This window comes from Sphaerodactylus townsendi, linkage group LG07, assembly GCF_021028975.2.
Source record: "Sphaerodactylus townsendi isolate TG3544 linkage group LG07, MPM_Stown_v2.3, whole genome shotgun sequence".
Classification (NCBI taxonomy): domain Eukaryota; kingdom Metazoa; phylum Chordata; class Lepidosauria; order Squamata; family Sphaerodactylidae; genus Sphaerodactylus; species Sphaerodactylus townsendi.
In genome coordinates this window covers 113,467,182-113,487,478 of record NC_059431.1, presented here as the reverse complement: position 1 = coordinate 113,487,478, position 20,297 = coordinate 113,467,182, and the positions used below count along the sequence as shown (strand labels likewise).

At 50.1% G+C, this 20,297-nt stretch overlaps 1 protein-coding gene across 4 annotated transcripts in view; it reads left to right on the top strand.

Annotated features, from left to right (window-relative positions):
- PHC1 (polyhomeotic homolog 1) overlaps positions 1–18,027 on the top strand; it is a 249,717-nt gene extending 231,690 nt beyond the window's left edge. For 2 of the 4 annotated variants that reach the window (XM_048504789.1, XM_048504790.1), the window contains 9 exons: positions 504–1,005; positions 1,844–2,616; positions 5,814–5,961; positions 7,672–7,880; positions 8,079–8,193; positions 9,755–9,863; positions 10,450–10,597; positions 14,090–14,321; positions 16,948–18,027. In XM_048504789.1, the coding sequence (XP_048360746.1) occupies positions 504–1,005; positions 1,844–2,616; positions 5,814–5,961; positions 7,672–7,880; positions 8,079–8,193; positions 9,755–9,863; positions 10,450–10,597; positions 14,090–14,321; positions 16,948–17,102 (2,391 nt within the window). In that variant the 3' untranslated portion in view covers positions 17,103–18,027. Of the gene's footprint in view, positions 1–503; positions 1,006–1,843; positions 2,617–5,813; positions 5,977–7,671; positions 7,881–8,078; positions 8,194–9,754; positions 9,864–10,449; positions 10,598–14,089; positions 14,322–16,947 lie in introns of all 4 variants that reach the window. The other 2 variants (XM_048504788.1, XM_048504787.1) reach the window with 1 other exon arrangement.
- The last annotated feature ends 2,270 nt before the right edge of the window (positions 18,028–20,297 follow it).

Here is a 20,297-nt window from a genome sequence, read left to right as displayed (position 1 = left end):
ACCAGTGGAACAGTTCGGTCTTACAGACCCTGCGGAATTCCCCAAGGTCCCACAGGGCCCGGACAGCTGGTGGTAGAGTGTTCCACCAGGCCGGCGCCAGAGCCGTAAAGGCCCTGGCCTGTGTGGAGGCCAGCCGCGTCATTGAGGGGCCAGGGATCTCCAGTAGATTGGCCTCTGCTGAGCGCAGAGGTCGAGCCGGGACATATGGGGTAATGCGGTCCCGATTGGCCATGCTGGCAGGGGCTGATGGGAATTGTAGTCCATAACATCTGGAGTGCCAGAGGTTCGCCACCACTGCTGTGTCTTGTCTATTCCACTTAGTAGGTAGTCTCTTGACACTAGCCAATGATCTTTTTTTTGGACAGGAGAGGAGAGGAAAGCCGCTCCAAGAGCAAAGATGAGCTTCCAATCAGAGTGTGATCCTCGGCTCCCGGCCTCTTGTCAGCCCCCGCCCCTGCAGCCTTCGCTAACAGCTGCCTTTTTCTCTCTGCCTTTTTTCCCAGGTGCAAAACTTGGCCGTCCGGAGCCAGCAGACCTCCGCAGCCAACGTCCAGCTCCAAGCCTCTGCTCCAAAGGCAGCTTTGCCGGGGAATTCCCAGGCTTCGGTTCAACCCCAGGCGACGCACGCCGGCCAGACCTTGACAGTGACGCAGACGTCTTCTGGCGGCATGGGCCAGTCGCTCAATCTCAGCCAGGGAGCAATGGGAAGCAACGGCCTCTCCGGGGGCGTGGTGTCCTCCATCGCAAACCAAGCCCCTACCAGCCTGAGCCAAGCGACACCGTCCGGCGCAGGGGGCAGCTGCCAGAGGAAAGGGACTGGGGTTGTTCAGCCCTTGCCGGTAGCCTCTGCTGCCCAGGCGGTCACCGTGAGCCAGGGAAGTCAGACGGAGGCGGAAAACGCGGCAGCAAAGAAGGCCGAGTCTGATGGGAGTGGCCCACAGACCGTGGGCATGAACCTGACCAGGACAGCGACGCCAGCCCCCAGCCAGACCTTGATCAGTTCTGGTAGGTGACCCTTGGGGCTCATGTTTGTTTTGACCCTCTGGGACACGCCCAGGCTTTTGCCCTATGCCAAAGAGAATTTGGCCCGTGTGGCCGTCATTGCTGGGGGTGGCGGCTCAGAGGTGTTTACACGTGTTGCCCTGGACAGAAGAGCTGATTTGTGACGCTGTGTTTTCTTATTGTCGGCTTAAGGGGCATGCAGTGACCAGGAATGTGTAAAGTTGCCTCCCGCTGAATGGGAGGCTGGGCTTCCTTTTTAACCCTCTGGTAATTGGCAGTGGCAGAGATGGTGGGCAGTACTCTTCTAAACTGGCAGCCTCCAGCAACTCAGCCTGGAACTTCCTGCATGGAAGGCGTGGGGCCTGCCCCCAAGCTCGCCCCACCCCTGGAGTGCATGCTTATTCCTAAGCTTTCCAAATGTGCGCCTCCTTTCACGAAGGCTTTTTCCTCTGACCCCTCCCCGGGCCCGCCGTCACCATGGGAATGTCAACTCAGTGGGAAACACTTCTTCATAGCGTGTGATTGGTGTTTGGAATATGCTGCCACAGGAGGTGGTGATGGCCACTCACCTGGATAGCTTTAAAAGGGGCTTGGACAGATTTATGGAGGAGAAGTCGATTTATGGCTACCAATCTTGATCCTCTTTGATCTGAGGTTGCAAATGCCTTAACAGTCCAGGTGCTCGGGAGCAGCAGCAGCCGCAGAAGGCCATTGCTTTCACCTCCTGCATGTGAGCTCCCAAAGGCACCTGGTGGGCCACTGCGAGTAGCAGAGAGCTGGACTAGATGGACTCCAGCTGGCTTGTTCTTATGTTCTTATGATCTTCTCTTGCTGCTTCCAGCCACCTACACCCAGATCCAGCCCCACTCGCTGATCCAGCAGCAGCAGCAGATCCACCTCCAGAAGCAAGTCGTGATCCAGCAGCAGATCGCCATCCACCACCAGCAGCAGTTCCAGCACCGGCAGTCCCAGCTCCTCCACACGGCCACCCACCTCCAGCTGGCCCAGCAGCCCCCGCAGGCCCCGTCCCTGGCCCAGTCGCAGGCCCCGCCCCTCCAAGGCCAGCAGCCCGCCCAGACCCTCGTGGTCCAGCCCATGCTCCACTCGCAGCCTCAGCCAGTGCAGCTGCAGCAGCAGCCGCCGCAGCAAGACAGCCCGTGCCAGATGGCGACCAAGTCGCCCGTCGCCATCCAGTCCAAGCCGCCCGTCGTCCCGCTCAAAGTCCCCCAGCTGGGCGCGGCCAAGATGTCAGCCTCCCAGCAGCCCCCGCCTCACATTCCCGTGCAGGTGGTGGGCAGTCGCCAGCAGGGCTCGGCCCAGGCCCAGGCCTTGGGCCTTCCCCAGATGAACGCCGCTGGGCAGCCTTCCCGGGGGATGCCCGCCGTGGTCCAGCCGGTGTCCCAGGCCCACACGACCTCCCTCCTGTCCCAGGGCTCATCGGCCGCGTTTTCTTCCTCTCCTCCCCCTCCCCAAGAAGCCCCTCCCTCGCTCAACCCTGGGGTCAACGTGGCGCAAGTCCAAGGCACCACGCAGGTGGTGAAGAGCGTGGCTTCTTCTCCCGGCGTGGCTCAGGCATCAGCAGCGGCCTACTACGTGCAGCCTGTTCAGCTGCCTGTAAGTGACACGGTTGGAACGGGCTGGGAAACAGGGGGGAGGGGCAGCTTTACTGCACGGCACTGGGGACTGAGCGTGCACCATAGATGGCCGACGGGTGGACCATTCTCATCCGAGCGTGGTGTAGTGGTGAAGAGCAGTGGACTCTGATTTGGAGAACCGGGTTTGATTCCTTGAACCATGATTTCCCAGGGGTTTTGGAAAGGTTGTCACTGCTCAGAACGTTTGCAGACCTAAAGTCTAATTCGAAGTCCCAGTGAGTGGATGGAGTTTGATGGGGATCATTTTCTAACGAGAGAGAAGGAACGATATGGGTGGCCGGGACGGGGCAAGTGGACATGAGTGGCAAACTCTAATCTGGAAAACCTGATTTGTTTCCCCGCGCCTACATTCCTGCTGGGCGACCTTGGGCTAGTCACAATTCTCTGCAAACTCTCTCAGCCCCACCTCCCTCGCAAGGTGTCTGTTGTGGGGAGAGGAAGGGAAAGGCTTTTATAAGCCACTTTGAGACTCATTACAGGAGAGGGAGGGGGGTATAAATCGAAACTCGTCTTCCTTTTTCTCCTCTGTGGACTGAGCAAGAGGCGATGTTTGGCACAAGTTTTACCTGGAGATCCAGTCCCCCAGCCCGACTTGGGATGTGTGCGTGTGTGTGTGTGTGTGTCTCCAGCTGAACAATACTGCCTTTTATAGAAGTTGGCAAGCATATTGATTTAGGTTAGGGCACAGGTGTCAAATTCGCGCCCCTCCAGATGTTATGGACTACAGTTCCCATAATCCCCTGCCAGCATGATGCTGGCAGGGGATTATGGGAACTGTAGTCCATAACATCTGGAGAGCTGCGAATTTGACACCTATGGGTTAGGGTCATGGCAGCAGGGGAGAGGGAGCTTCACCCCTTCTCACTTTCCTGTTTTCCTGACTTGAAACAGCCCTGGGATGGCCCAGTCATGGGGCTGCACAGTCAGTGTTGAGTACAATAACATTTGGCTATAATCCCAGACAAAAGTCGGGTTGGGAGACCCCTCAAATTGTGCCAAACATCACATCTAGTTTCAACTGTGTTGTACCAGTCAGGTCTGTCTACTGTCTGATACAACTTTTGGGCTCCCAAGCAGCATAGATTGCCTTGCCAGCCAGCCATCTACCAGTTTTCTCGCCAGTTTATTTAGTTATTTATTTATTATATTTATATACCGCGCCCCCCGAAGGCTCAGGGTGGTGTCCATCAATAATAAAACAATTTAAAACATCATAATTTACATTAAAATACATAAAATACTAAAACTACAGGTGGCTTCAACCCCTCCCTCCTCTTTTATGTACCCACGGGAGGCCAGGTGTTCTTATGGCGGAGTTGACATCATCCCGGCTGGCCAAACGCCTGGCGGAACAGGTCCATTTTGCAGGCCCTGCGGAAACTTTGTAAGTCCCGCAGGGCCCTGATCTCACCTGGAAGCCTGTTCCACCAGGTAGGGGCCAGAGCCGTAAAAGCCCTGGCCCTTGTAGAGACCAGCCGGATCGCCTTGGGGCCAGGGATCACCAGTAGGTCCGCCTCCAATGAGCGGAGGGGCCTAGAAGGGCAGTATAGGGAGTTGGGACTCAAACCGGCATAGAACATTGTTCTTTCCCTCCTCCGTTCTTCCACAGCGATCCTGTGAGGTGGGACAGGCTGAGAGTTTGAGACAGGCCCAAGGTCACCCAAGTTAGCTTCTTGAACCCAGGTCCCATAAGGTCCTAGTCCACTACTGTATCCCCCACGCCATGCTAGAAAGTGGTCAAGCTGCTGGGTAGCTATCATAGGTGGCTGATGGACAGTTGTTTGTTTGGTGTGCCCCAAGTTGTGCAGGCTGGACGGAGCCCTTTGGCATCTGTTATTGTGCTTGAGGAGGTCTCCCACAATAGAATTGTGAGCAAAGGTCGCCTTCCCCTTCCTGGCTTCTCTCAGGAGGCCGAGCCATGAAAGGTGACCTTTTAATTTCCACTGGATCTGGGTCTTTTTAAGGCAAAAGGGGTCTTTTATCAGACAGCCTAGCTTGCTCCTGCTACTGGGTAGGTGCCAGATGAGTCATGTCGCGAAGTTTCTCTAATCCACGAGAAGCTCTGGCAGGGGCCAGGAACACAATTGATAAAGCTGCAGACCTAAAGTCCAGTCTGGTGAGGTGGGCCCAACAGAGCAAACAAACCAATTTGGTCAGGTGTAGCCAAGGGTCAGCCTGGATTTAGATTGAAACCAGCTGAAAGCAAGAAACACCTCCAAATGTAGTTAAAGAATATTTAGTGCCAGAATATATACTTAAGCAAGTGAACACTTAAGGAACACGAGCAGTGAGATAATAAAACAATAAACTGTATTTCAGCAAAGGAACTACCTGGCACAATATAGGTACCGTGAGAGCAGCAGTGGCATAGTGGTTAAGAGCAGGTGCATTCTAATATAGAGGAACCGGGTTTGATTCCCTGCTCTGCCACTTGAGCTGTGGAGGCTTATTTGGGGAATTCAGATTAGCCTGTGCACGCCAACACACGCCAGCTGGGTGACCTTGGGCTAGTCACAGCTTTTCGGAGCTCTCTCAGCCCCACCAGGGGGAAAGGAAAGGAGTTTGTAAGCCTCTTTGTGTCTCCATACAGGAGAGAAAGGGGGAATATAAATCCAAACTCTTCCTCTTCTTCTACTGGCTCAGGCAGGAAACAATTCATCAGCCTGCCCCACTGCAAAGAGGACAAGATGCCGCAGGGAGAAGGGGGCAGTGTTTAATAATAACCAACATGCCCCGAAACAAAAGACTCTGTGGGGAATTCTATTTGGGACCACGGCAGGCTCACCATGCATAATAAGCGGATTTGTATTTTTCTTACACGAGATGAGAAAGGTCCCTAATTCGAGGCAAGCGTGTGTTATGTGAGAGAACTTTGAATCTGCCCTCTCAGCCTTTTCAATTAAATACTTAAAAACAGCGGAGGCGGGCAGAGGATAGAACCAACGATCCAATCCAACGCTGCATCAGTTTCCTGATTCAAATGTTTCTTCCTCAGAACTGCTTAGTGGTAGTATATTAGTATCAGTACAAGCCCTTGCCCTTTGGCGTGATGGTTGTCTTAAGAAACACTGTGGGGGCCCATCAGGATGTCTCTGAAGTAACCTCCAATGCAGCCACGGTTCCTTTCTTCTGAGTTGTCCTGTTCTTCCCATGCAGAGCAAGCCCCAGACTTTGGCAGTCAAGCGCAAGGCAGAATCCGAAGAGGAAAGAGACGAGCCCAGCGTGCTGCCCGCTCTTCTGCCTGCCAAGTCGTCTCCTGCGGCGGAGAGTCCCAAAGTCATGGAGGAGAAGAGCGGCCTGGGAGGTGAAGGGAACAGAGGCAGGTTTTGCATGATTCAAGTACAGCAGTCATCTCTTGGGGTCCTCTGGTGGGGCAAATAAAAGGGGGAAAATATCCCTCCGCACAGACAAGAATCTGAGGAAGGGCGTGAACTTGAGGATTGCTGTCGAAGCATTAGTCGGGTGTGTGCAGAATGGCACTTGAGTGGCTTCAGTCTTTCTTGGCAAATTGTATGCAGAAGTGAATGATCTATGATGCCGAACCTGCTGTTCAAGGCCACGGGTCCAGGAGGACCGGTATTATCCCATTTATCGTCATGTCCATCCACTAAATCAGGTCTCCAACATGGTACCCACAAACATCCTGGTCCGCACTGATACCTTTCCCGGCGCCCACCGAGTGTTTTTAGAAAGTGGGTGGGGCTACGTGGCTTCTGATTGGTCACTGGAGATTTGATTGGCGATGCAGGTTGTTGAAAAAAACGGCTTAACAAAATCAGCCAAACCCTCTGCTTCAGCGGAGAGCCAGCGTAGCGCAGTGATTAAGAGCAGTGGCCCCTAATATGGAAAACTGGGCTTGATTCCCCACTCCTCTACATGATCAGTGGACTCTTATCCGGTGAACTGGATTTGTTTCCCCGCTCCTCCCCATGAAGCCTGCTGAGTGTCCTTGGGCTAGTCACAGTTCTCTCAGAACTCTTTCAGCCCCACCAGCCTCACAAGTTGTCCGTTGTAGGGAGAGGAGTTTGGAAGCTTTGAGACACCTTACAGGAGAGGAAGGGGTTCAAAATTCAAGCTCTTCTTCTTCAGATAAGAACATAAGAACAAGCCAGCTGATCAGACCAGAGTCCATCTAGTCCAGCTCTCTGCTACTCGCAGTGGCCCACCAGGTGCCTTGGGGAGCTCACATGCAGAATGTGAAAGCAATGGCCTTCTGCGGCTGTTGCTCCCAAGCACCTGGTCTGCTAAGGCATTTGCAATCTGAGATCAAGGAGGATCAAGATTGGTAGCCATAAATCGACTTCTCCTCCATAAATTTGTCCAAGCCCCTTTTAAAGCTATCCAGGTTAGTGGCCATCACCCCCTCCTGTGGCAGCATATTCCAAACACCAATCACACGTTGTGTGAAGAAGTGTTTCCTTTTATTAGTCCTAATTCTTCCCCCCAGCATTTTCAATGGATGCCCCCTGGTTCTAGTATTGTGAGAAAGAGAACAATTTCTCTCTTTCAACATGTTCTATCCCATGCATAATTTTATAGACTTCAATCATATCCCCCTTCAGACGTCTCCTCTCCAAACTAAAGAGTCCCAAACGCTACAGCCTATCCCCTTTGGGGATAGGGCGGTATACCAAGTTTAATTAATTAATTAATTAATAAAGGTGCTCCAATCCCTCAATCATCCTCGTTGCCCTTCTGTGCACTTTTTCTATCTCTTCGATATCCTTTTTGAGATGTGGCGACCAGAACTGAACACAGTACTCCAAGTGCGGTCGCACCACTGCTTTATATAAGGGCATGACAATCTTTGCAGTTTTATTCTCAATTCCTTTTCTAATGATCCCCAGCATAGAGTTTGCCTTTTTCACAGCTGCCATGCATTGAGTTGACATTCCCATGGAACTATCAACTAAGACGCCCAAATCCCCTTTATCTTACCCCTTTAACACATGTAAGCTACTTGGGTTCCCAATTCAGATAGACCTAACTGTCAGTGCTGTTTCTGCTCTTTTAGAGAAATCAGAGTCCGCCCCCAGCGCCGCCTCAGACGCATCCCCCTGTGACCCAAGCTCTGTCGCGCCTTCATCCATGCCTTCATCCACGCTGGGGATGGTGTCACGTCAGCTGGGAGACTCCAAGCCCCCACAAGCCATTGTCAAACCCCAGATTCTCACACACGTCATAGAGGGTTTCGTCATCCAGGAAGGGGCAGAACCATTTCCGGTAAGAGAGTTCAGAAGGCCCCTCTCGCCTTGCTTTCTGTGCTGCTGAACAGCTCTTCTGGCTGCCTTCAGCCCAGGTGTGCTGCCGCCCAAAGGAGGGTCCGTGATCCTGCCGGGCCACCTACTTGGGAAGTGGGCTGAGCATCTGAGAATGAGGTTGCTGGTTGGGGGCCAAGCGTCTTCCATCTTTTCCACACAGGTGGGTTGTTCTCAGCTCCTGAAAGATTTCGAAAAGCCTCTTCAGGGAGGGGCTTCTTCTAGACAGACCGAGAGCCAGCCGAGCAACTCCCCAGGAGGCGATAGCGTGACAGCAGGTGAGGAGTCGTCGGGAGGGGTTGTAAGTGACAGGGTGGGGGTCAGGCAGGTCCACTGTTTCCATCCTGCTAACTTCTTAGCCTCGTCCATATTTCTCTCTTCCTTTAAAATGTCTGGGTGGCTGGGGAAAGGAATGCACCGGGATGTTTCTGTGCCTTGGGGGCAGCGTTGGAAGCTGGTTGGCCTTCAGTAGTGGGAGTGGCCATCGTTCAGTGGGGGAACATCTGCTTGGCGTTCAACACCTGGCATCTCTATCTAGAACAGGGGTCTGCAACCTGTGGCTCTCCAGATACTCATGGACTACGATTCCCATCAGCCCCTGCCACCATGGCAATGTTCAGAGCAGCTGAGTCAGCAACTGTAGCAGGTGGCGAGCATGTTTGCTTTCGATCGGCTGCTTTGTTGGCTCACATCAATTGGCCATGGTGGCAGGGGCTGATGGGAATTGTAGTCCATGAACATCTGGAGAGCCGCAGGTTGCAGACTCCTGATCTAGAACAGGGGTAGGGAACCTTTAACACTCAAAGAGCCGTTTGGACCCGTTTTCCACGGGAAAAGAAACACTTGGAGCCGCAAATAATTTTTGTCATTTGAAATAAAGATAACACTGTATATATTGGGGTTTTTTTTACCTTTTACTCCGCTCATTCTGAGAAGCGCATGGATGCGTCCGCCTGCTGCCTGCAGGGCGGGCAAGGATGGGGCCAGCAGCTCGGCCTTGTCGGCCGAGCTACGCCGGAAGCATACCCGGTCCAGCGGGCCCGGCGAGAGAGGAAAACCGCAGTGTGGCCCAGCTGGCCAGCGAGGACGGTAATTGGTGTGCACTGCGCGCCTGCTGCCTGCAAGAGGCGGGCAGGATGAAGCCGGCGGCTCAGCTCATGGTCTAGAAGGACCCTGATCTAGAAGGACAAGGGGGGGTAGCCAGTGGGAAGGACTTCCGTCCGAAATGCCATTCAGAGTAGATTGATTGATTGAATGAATTCAATTTATATGCCGCCCTTTCCACAAGGGCGCAGAGCAGCTTACAACAGTAAGTAACATAAAATAAAATAAACAATTAAAACAATTATAATGATTAAAATCCAATCTAATCTGGTAAAATACATTTAACTTTTTAAAAATCAACTAAAAACTTTAAAACTTCAAATCGGAGTTAAAAAATAGACGAGCAACAGATGCCATATTAAGCAAATAGGGGATAAAGGTTAAGAGCTGGCAACAGATGCAGTTTTTCAGTATCTCAGATAATGGCGGTCTTTTTCAGTATAGGGCAGCTTCATGTGTTTAGATTAACAATGTTCCCTTTTGTATTGAATAAGAAAAGGAAACCAGATCTTTTAAGAGAACTCTCTTGAAACCTCTTGGGAAAATGCAGAGTGCTATTTATTTAGTGTTTCTCACTGTCACTGTTTGGAACAGGGTCCTGAATTCTTCTTTGAGATGGTTGATGCATCCCCAAATCACTCACTGTAGCCTCATCCGACGTATCTTCTTTTTTGGCACTCTCAGTAGACTGTTTTTGGTGAAGGTTTCTTTTTCCTCTGATTTCCCTTTCCGTAGAGCAAGATAAGAAAGGAAACCTGCTGAAGTGTGAATTCTGCGGAAAATACGGCCCCGCCAATCAGTTCCGTGGTTCTAAGAGGTTCTGTTCTGTAACGTGTGCCAAAAGGTAATGGTGGCGGGACATCCTTGAGACTCAAAGGGCATCAAGTCAGCAAGATGCTTTGAAATACACACTGATTTCTTTTGGAGAATTCATCAAGGTTGTAGACCAGTGGTTCCCAAACTTATTTGGCCTACCGCCCCCTTTCCAGAAAAAATATTACTTAGCGCCCCCTGGAAATTAATTTTTTAAAAAATTTAATAGCAATTAAACAGAAAGATATATGTATTAATGTTTCTACCTGTGGCCATCACCGCCCCCCTGGATCCCTACAGCACCCACCAGGGGGCGGTGGTGCCCACTTTGGGAATCACTGTTGTAGAAGGAGCCCTGAAGTAAATAGAGTGAAAGAACGTTGGTTGGTTTTACTGTTTGCTTTTATGTTCAGAATCCTTCACTGCAATGTCTGAATGTGGTAGAAAGGAGGTCAGTTAGACCCGGTGTGATGGATGGGTGGCACTGGGCGTAGGGATGTAGCCTTTGCGCAAATACGTGGGGTTTTAGTTCTCCACATGTCAGAAAGGGTGAGCATTTCAGAGCTTGCTGTTTGCGAAGGGCTTTCTGCAAAGTACTGGATCTTCCCTTCTCTCAGGTACAACGTGGGGTGCAGCCATCAGCTCCGTTTGCAAAGGAAGAAGATGAAGGAGATCCAGGAAGCCAGCTATGCCCGTCGACGGCGTGGGCCCCGGCGCAGCAGCTCAGAAATCGCCCGGGCCAAGATCCAGGGCAAGCGCCATCGGGTGAGGATGCCGCTCTGTCCAGCTGTTTGTGCTGATGCCGGTGAAGGGGGGCGGGGCGGCGGCAGTGTGCTACTGTTCCACCCCTTCTGTACCACAGTGAACTCAATTTAAAACAAAGTGGTTAAAATGAATACAAATGCAAAGTAGCAAAATACAAGTAAACCAGACCCTGAATAGGAACAGAAATGACCAAACAGTCTCACACAATATCTTGTGATAATAGAATGCCAGCTTTTGTGTCAATGCTAGTGAAAGGGGGGTGGTTGGGTAGTAGAATAAATTAAGTTCTCTATGAAACTGGAGTAAACCGGGGACCTGTCCTATATTCCTGCATGCAACAAGAATTTCCTGAGCAGCATCATTTGTGTGCTGTCAACTTTCAGGACACCTTCCTCCTCGGCCTCTTAAGTGTGTGGTGATCCACTTTTCTAGGAGCTCCACAGGAAAACAAGCATGATCATTGGAGGATCACATCTATTGGCGTTGTCTGAATGGACTTGGGGATATAGAACAAAATCCACGTTTCCCCATTTGTCGTGACTTCTTTCTTTAGCTTGTGGGTAGTTTTTGCTTATCCTGCTTGTCCTGGGGAAGAACCAAAAAACTGTGCCAGCCCCTGAAGCCCAGCTCTGTCGATCTCGTTTCACTCTTTATTTTATTTATTTATTTATTAGTTTTATATACCGCCCTCCCCCTGAGGGCTCGGGGCGGTTCACAACAGGTTAAAACAAACATTAAAACATAATTTAATATCAATTATATAAAAACAGAACCCATTTTAAAATGTGGATGGCGTCTGACTACTCCCCTCCCCCCCTTGTGCCCACGGGAGGCCAGATGACACGGTAGATGGGGTTTTTTGGGTTTTTTTTTACCAGGCTGGCCAAACGCCTACAAAGCGGGAACGGAAGTCCGTCTTGCAGGCCCTGCGGAAACTCTGTGAGTCCCGCAGGGCCCTGATCTCCCTAGGGAGGCTGTTCCACCAGGTAGGGGCCAGGGCTGAAAAGGCCCTGCCCCTCGTCGAGGCCAGCCTGATCTCTGTCTTGCCCATTCATTCTTGAACACACACACATTATTTCAAGCCATGTGTCACAGGATGATGTGTTCTGTATAATTTCTTTGTGAGCCATGCCTCCAGGCATGGTGCTGCATTTCAGGTTTGAAACCAGAGGATTTTCCTGGCAGGGATCAGAGGTGCTTGTTTAGCATATTGGTTGATGTTTTGTTTATGAAACATTTATATCTCACTTTGCCTTGAGGGATATAACATTTATATCCCACCTTGCCTTGTGGTTCAAAGCAGCACAATAATTGTTAAGGCATCCCCAGCTAAAACCAAAGATAAAGTAGCAAGCCACAAATCCTCTCCTTAAAAGACACCTGCTATTTACCGTTATATACTCATGTATAAGTCGAATTTTTCAGCACATTTTTAATGCTGAAAAAGCTCCCCTCGACTTATATGCGGGTCATTAAAAAAACTTGTGTGTTTTTACTTTGCCGGCCAGCAGGGGGCGCAGTTTTTATGCTAGCGGCACCAAAATTTCAGGGTACCCTCAGAAGACACTCCTGATGATACCAGCCAAGTTTGGTAAAGTTTGGTTCAGGGGGTCCAAAGTTATGGACCCCCAAATGAGGTGCCCCCATTCCCCATTGTTTTCAATGGGAGCTATTAGTAGATGGGGCTACCCTTTTGAGGGTCCATAACTTTGGACCCTCTGAACCAAACTTCACCAAACCTGGCTGGTCTCATCAGGAGAGTCTGCTTTATGATACCAGCCAGATTTGGTGAAGTTTGGGTCAGGGGATCCAAAGTTATTGACCCCCCAAGGGGATGCCCCATCCCCATTGTTTTACAATATGGGAAGCTAATAGTAGATTTTCCATTTCTGATAATATCCCTCTTAAAATCTAAGTTGGGTTACATTTGGACATACAGATGATGATGAGGAATCCAGTTTTGGAGGATTTTAACTCTTGTGTTTTAGCTTGGTTGCTGGTTGAGCGAAGGTTTTTGTACTTTTAAAGTTATTGTTGATACCATATTGTTCTTGTTGACCCTCTTTTCCACTTACAGAGCCAGTTTACTGTTTTTCTTTGAAATAAATATTCAAAAACATTGAACCTACTGATGCCTCAATTGATGTAATTTTATTGGCATCTATTTTTGAAATTTACCAGCAGCTGCTGCATTTCCCACCCTCGACTTATACGCGAGTCAATAAGTTTTCCCAGTTTTTTGTGGTAAAATTAGGTGCCTCGACTTATATGCGGGTCGACTTATACGCGAGTATATACGGTAAACCCCCTGAAAACCCCTATCAGACAGGAAGATCTTGCAGTTCCTCTTGAAGATCTCCAAGAAAGGGACCTCCCTCCCCTCTTCAGGGAGCCCATTCCACAGCCAGAAGAAGAAGATTTTTATTTATACCCTGCCTTTTCCTCCTGTAAGGAGACTCAAGGCAGTTTACAAACTCTTGTCCCTTCCTCTCCCCACAACAGACAGCCTGTGAGGTAGGTAGGATGGGCTGAAAGAGTTCCGAACGAATTGTGACTAGCCCAAGGTCGCCCAGCTGGCTTCATGTGGAGGAGCGGGGAAACAAATCCAGTTTTCCAGTTAAGAGTCCACCACTCTAAACCACTACATCACGCTGTCTTTCGCTGTCTGCCAATGAAAATGGCCTGGGCTCTGATCAGTGCTTGGTGGGCCACCCAGCAGGTGGCTGCCTGATGGCCATAGCTGACGCACAGGGACATCTAAGTTGTGTCCCTAAATATTCATTCAGGAGGGTAAAGTGCTGTAATTAATTCCTTTGGGGTGTGTGTGTGTGTATAGCAGGGATAGGGAACCTTTAACACTCAAAGAGCCATTTGGACCCGTTTTCCATGGGAAAAGAAAACACTTGGAGCCGCAAATAATTTTTGACCTTTAAAATAAAGATAACACTGTAGATATTGGGTTTTTTTACCTTTTACTCCGCTCATTCTAAGAAAAGCGCATGGATGCGTCCGCCCTGCTGCCTGCAGGGCGGGCAAGGATGGGGCCAGCGGCTCGGCCTCGCCAGCCGCTGGGAAAGCGCCTGCCCCGCTCCAACGGGGCAGGCAAGAGGGGAAGCCCGCAGTGCGGCCCAGCCGGCCGCGGGCAGTTGGTGCGCCCATCTTGCTGCCTGCAGGGCAGGCAAGGATGGGGCCAGCGGCTCGGCTCGTGGAGCCGCAGTGCAAGGGCAGAAGAGCCGCATGTGGCTCTCGAGCCGCAGGTTCCCTACCCCTGGTGTATAGGTAGGGGGCTCCCTTTTGAACAAAGGCTTCCAGTGGCCCAAAACAGCGATTCCTGGTGGGGGTGGGATTATCCAAGTGGTTACATCTGACTTGCAGCATGCATAATGGTTACTTTCCAGCAGTTCAAGCTTGACTCAGGGCACAGTGTTCTGTGCGTTGCCCCTTTTTTGTCCTAAGTGTTTCCTCCTCTTGCTCCCTTTCTGGATTTTGCAGGGCCAAGAAGACTCCAGCCGAGGGTCCGACAACTCCAGTTACGACGAAGCGCTGTCCCCCACCTCTCCCGGACCCCTCTCGGTCCGAGCGGCTCACGGAGAACGAGACCTGACCGGCTCGAGCATGATCCCGCCAACCACCGACCTTCACGGCATCAATCCGGTCTTCCTCTCCAGCAACCCCAGCCGCTGGAGCGTGGAGGAAGTGTACGAGTTCATTGCCTCCTTACAAGGTAAGGCTGTGGCCTTTCCTTCTACCAGCATCCAGGCCAAGAAAAGTAGGCGGGTCTCTCTTTCAAACAAGGAAGCTCTGGAAATGGTGTTCGGCTCCCCCTTATCCATTTTAGGTTTTAGGTATTCTAGGTGTAAAAGGACCAGCACAGGGCTACCCGTGGCTTGTCCTCTGGACCACAAGGTGCATAGGTGCAAGCCCCAGCCTTCTGATAGTGGCATCTGTTTGCTCTGGTTACAGTATCACAAATCTTACACCCATGCGTACTCCAACTCACTAGGTGAGTATCATTTTAACATTATCTTACTATCAGAAATATACAAAAAATGTTTAGTAAGTACACCGTCAGGTATGGCTATAAAACCTCTAGATTAGGACTAGAAGGACTATCTCTCTAGAAAGACTATTTAAAGAAGAGCCATTCAAATGAAACTTGAAATTCAGTTTGGAAACTATCTAGTGTAAGAAAAAACAGTTGTGCTCCTAGAGGAGTAAGAAAAAGAATACTTTGTACAACAATTATTGGCTTGACAAAGGACTGCCGAAATAAAAACCTAATCTAGAGGGTGTAAGATTTGTGACAGTACCTGTTGTACACCTGCCTTGATTATTATGCTGGTAACAGTATTAGACAGAGTCACACTAGCCTGACAAGGGCCTTTGATCTTCCGATAAGAAACCAAAAGGCTTCGATTAAACTACACAAAGGAAGCTAGAGGCCAAACGGTTGGGGATCAGAGAAGCTGATTTACAGCATGGCCAGGAAACGGGAGTTACCTGAGAACCAAAGAGAGGGAAAATAGGATATTCTAATCCAGGCTGGGCAGGGGAAAGCGACTCCCGATCCCAGGTCAGAAACAAAACCTGCCTGGAGCGATGCTACAGCTGAGAAATCTATTCATTAGAAACATTTCTTATTTTCTGGGTTTTTTTCAATAAAATCTGTGGAAAACTCAGCGGTTTTTCAGTATCTGGAAGAAAAGAACCCATGATTTATAAGACAGGCATGGACCCCCCCCCCCCCACACACACATTCCTGATCTTGTGAATCCCTTCCTTAATTCCTGCCCTGTTGGTGTTTACCTTTTGTTCTTTTTCTTCGTCCCATACCTCTTCCCTTTGGTAAACGCGAGGTTTACTTGTTCACCGAATACGTCCCCGCCTTTCTCTCCAGTGGGGACTTCCAGCATTCTCCCCTCCTCCATTGTATTTTCACAACAAACTTGGGAGGTATGATCGGCTGAGCATGAGTGACTGCACAAGGTCTCGCAGCCAGCTGCCAGAACAATCCCAGGCAACGTGAGGAATTGAACCTGAATCTCCCAGATCCTAGTCGGACACCTTAACAGCTACACCACACTGGCCCTCACACCGATTCAGAACTACATCATATTGTCTGTGTGCATTTGATGAAGGAGTTTGGATTTATACCTTTTTTCATCCATATGGAGCAGTGTTTCCCAACCTTTTTGAGGTCAGGGTACCCTTGACCTCACTCTTCATATCTCACGGTACCCCTTCCGCCACCCTCCACCTTCCCCTCCCATTGCCCCTGCTTGCCACACACCCCACCTTCCCCTCCCAGGGTGAAGGGTAGCACTGGGTGTGGTGGTGGCTGCTGACCATGTGGCAGGCCCTGCCCCATGGACCAGCTCTATGTCCTTGCTGGCGCCGGTGGGAGACACTACAAAAATGAGGGGTGGTGGTGGTAGTGTTGCTGCGGTACCCCTGGGACATGCTCACGGACATGCTCAGGGAACCCTGGTTGAGAATGGCTGATATGGAGACTCCAGGCAGCTTACAAACACCTTCCCTTCCTCTCCTCACAACAGGCCCCTTGTGAGGTAGGTGGGGCTGAGAGAGTTTGGAGAAAACTCTGGCCCGAGGTCACCCAACAGGCTTCATGCCTTGGAGCAGGGAAACAAATCCACCAGATAATAATTGTCTTATTGAAGGAGGGAAACAGGCAGAACAGGGTGAATTCCCAAGCTGTTGACCACCGCCTTTTCTTTTTTTCCTCTTTACACTGCATCACGCCGCATGGCATCCTTTAATCAAACGGAATTACAATGTGGCCTTTCAGCGGCCCTCGCAATTGTGTTCAGTTTTCTAAATCCTGCTGCTATTTTTGGTTCCTTTTACTATTTATGTTTTTATCCCACCCCCGTTATATGCTTCTACATTCTTCTGATGCTCCCATTCCTTCTTGCAGATGTCCTTTTATACACCTTTTAATGTACCTTAGGAGCATCAGTGGGCATAGGAGGTTAAGAGCTCGTGTATCTAATCTGGAGGAACCGGGTTTGATTCCCAGCTCTGCTGCCTGAGCTGTGGAAGTTTATCTGGGGAATTCAGATTAGCCTGTGCACTCCCACACATGCCAGCTGGGTGACCTTGGGCTAGTCACAGCTTCTCGGAGCTCTCTCAGCCCCACCTACCTCACAGGGTGTTTGTTGTGAGGGGGGAAGGGCAAGGAGATTGTCAGCCCCTTTGAGTCTCCTGCAGGAGAGTAAGGGGGGATATAAATCCAAACTCTTCTTCTTATGATTTTTACCTGTTGTGTCGCATTCACCTTAGACTTGTTTACGGCCCTAATAAATGTTGATTTGATGTGCTGAACCCTGCAGGCTGCCAAGAGATCGCCGAGGAGTTCCGTTCCCAGGAGATTGATGGCCAGGCCCTGCTCCTGCTAAAGGAAGAGCACCTCATGAGCGCCATGAACATCAAGTTGGGCCCTGCCCTCAAGATCTGTGCCAAGATCAATGTCCTCAAGGAGACCTAATAGCACCCACACGGCCAGCTGGCCTCCTCTGCGAGCCGAGGCCGCCTCTTTGAGTTCTTGACACGGAACGGAGGAAAAATGGACTTCTCTTGTAAGCTTGTATCAGTGCTGCGAAGGGGATGGACATGTTCCTGGGAACGTCTCCCTTGAAGAATGACTTGGGCAGCTGGGACATTCTCTGGCCTCTGAACTGTTTCTGAGGGTCAGTGTGACTACGAAGAGAGCGGGTTCCTGTAATAGTCTGCGGGCTCTCCTGAGGGGAAGCGCCAAGGAGGAAAGGCTTCCCTCTTCTCAGAGCAGAGCCGCGTTGAGTCCTCCTTTCTCCTCAGAACAGTTAGATTCCCAGGGAGGGAGCGGCTAATGCCGGTTATCGGTCAAGCTTTGTCTGGAGAAAAACCGGCCCGGCGGGGAGAACTCCCAAACTGCCGACCGCCACCTTTTCTTTTCTCCTCAGCTGCAAATCTCTAGTTCGTGGTGCTGAGTGGAGTCTCCCCAAAGGCCTCCATCTCGCAACCGGTGGGAGCGGGGAGGGTGAATGTCGCAGTTTTAAAGATTGGGGCTTGCTGGTGCCCGGTGGAGCCTTCCTCAGATAACCTGAGCGCCTCCAGCTGTGTGGCATCAAGGAGCAACCGTGTGGACACCTTTAAAAAAATAAAATAAAAAGGTTTGAGTGCCACACCTGTCTACTGGGGTTAGGATGTACCTTTTGAGATCCAAAGGAAAACACAAGCGTGCTGGAACGCCGGGTGTTGCGTCCGGCGTTTTACTTCTTTTCTTTTCCAGTTTTGTATCTTGCCCTCCCTCCCCACGCCCAAGACAGAAAGCTTCCGCAAGCAGGTTTGTATCCTCTTATCAGAGGCCTGTTTTATTTTTGTTTGACAGAAAGATTCCCTCAGTAAAAAGAATGCTTCAAACAAACAAAAAATAGGCTGCTGGTCCTCTTTCTGTCGACATGTTACATGCCTCTCAGCTGCCACTCAAAAGAAGCTTACCACACCTCTGGCTTTTGCTTCCTTCAGAAGGCAGGTTGAAAAGGGCTCCTTCCGCACATGCAAAATAATGCGTTTTCAAACCACCTTCACAACTGTTTGCAAGTGGATTTTGCTATTCCGCACAGTTTCAAAGAGCACTGAAAGCAGTTTGAAAGTGCATTATTCTGCATGTGCGGAATGAGCCAAGGATACCTAACTCGGCCAGGACAGTTGCAGCTTTTGGGCGGTGTAGGTCTGCCAACAACAGTGCCTTCCAGTTTTTCTTTCGTACCCAAGTTGACTAGGTTGGGGTATTACTGTTGCCGTAATCCATGTGGAATGAAAGAGAGAATAAAGACTGCCATGGCAAGGAATTGGCAAAAGCTGCAGCTGCTAGCCAAATTTTCTGGCGGGTGGTATAGAGCATTCGGGTGGTGGCGAGCACGGTCAAATCGCAGCCAACTTATGGCAACCCCGTAGGGTTTTCAGGGCAAGAGGTGAAACAGAAGTGGTCAGTGTACTGTCGAAGGCTTTCACGGCCGGATTCCATTGGTTGTGGTGGGTTTTCCAGGCTGCGTGGCCGTGGTCTGGCAGATCTTCTTCCTAACATTTCACCTGCATCTGTGGCTGGCACCTTCAGAGGTGGATCACAGAGGGAAGTCTGTTTCACATTGTGCATATGTCCCCTTTTCCATTCGGTTAAGAGCAGGTGGACTCTAATCTGGAGAACCAGGTTTATTTATTTATTTATATTTTCGATTTCTTGACCGCCCTCCCCTAAAGGGCTCGGGGCGGTGCACAACATAACTATAAAAGTATTAAAACTATTTCAATTTAAGACCATTTCAAACACTGACAGAATTTCTAGAGAACTTCAGCTGTAAAAGATGGCGATAAAACCCCTCCCCCCCAAGCCCACCGGAGGCCAGGATCGAATGGGGATTCAATCAACCACGCTGGCCGAATGCCTGGCAGAACAGGTCTGTTTTACAGGCCCTTGACTCCCCACTATTCCACATGGGTGGCAGGCTCTTATCTAGTGAACCGGATTTGTTTCCCCACCCCTACACATTCCTGCTGGGGTGGCCTTGGGCTAGTCCCAGTCCTCTCCGAACTCTGACAGGAGCTGTTCCAGCTATCCAGAATAAAGATTAGGATCGGCATCTCGTAGTTCAAAAGTAAACTATACCGGCATCAGATTAAAATCTGCTAATGCTATCACTTCAAACGGCAACCCATTTGTTCTTGCAATAAGGAAGTCTAATGGGCTATCTTACCAGCTCTTCAGAATTCCACCAATTTTTTACATCAAAGGCAATTTTTTTAAATGTCAAGGAAGTACTTATTACAGGAGCAGAGGCCATAATCTTTCCCCCCCTCAAAGAACAATTGGTAGTTTGTTTCCAGTATGTTTTATAATTGGCCAAAGGAAACTCAGTCGAAACTCAGTTCAGTGGGGCCTTCTGTTTTACAGGATAGTCCGTGCAAATTCTCTTGGATTATACACTTGCAGAACAGATTAATCCATGTTTACGAGTAAACTGGAGAAATAATCTTTTAGATAACAGCAGCGTTACTTAACTCCCACCCAGGTATGTTTTAATCTACTATTCTCAGAAATCAAAGGCAAAAGTTAGTCCTTTTAATCCTGACCACTATAGGTCACTGGGACTAGACTCCCATGGTATGTACTGCAATGGGGCGGGCAAGGAAGTCATCAGCTCATATGTGGAAGAGGGGGCGTTGCACGTGTAGTGGAATTGTGGCATCAGCAAGAGGAAAGCTTCAGAGGGGACATCAAACATGAAGAAAATGTTGACAGAGAGAAATTTTTCTCTCTTTCTCACAATACTAGAACCAGGGGGCATACATTGAAAATGCTGGGGGGAAGAATTAGGACTAATAAAAGGAAACACTTCTTCACGCAACGTGTGATCGGTGTTTGGAATATGCTGCCACAGGAGGTGGTGATGGCCACTAACCTGGATAGCTTTAAAAGGGGCTTGGACAGATTTATGGAGAAGTCGATTTATGGCTACCAATCTTGATCCTCTTTGATCTGAGACTGCAAATGCCTTAACAGTCCAGGTGCTCGGGAGCAACAGCCGCAGAAGGCCCTTGCTTTCACATCCTGCACGTGAGCTCCCAAAGGCACCTGATGGGCCACTGCGAGTAGCAGAGAGCTGGACTAGATGGGACTCTGGTCTGATCCAGCTGGCTTGTT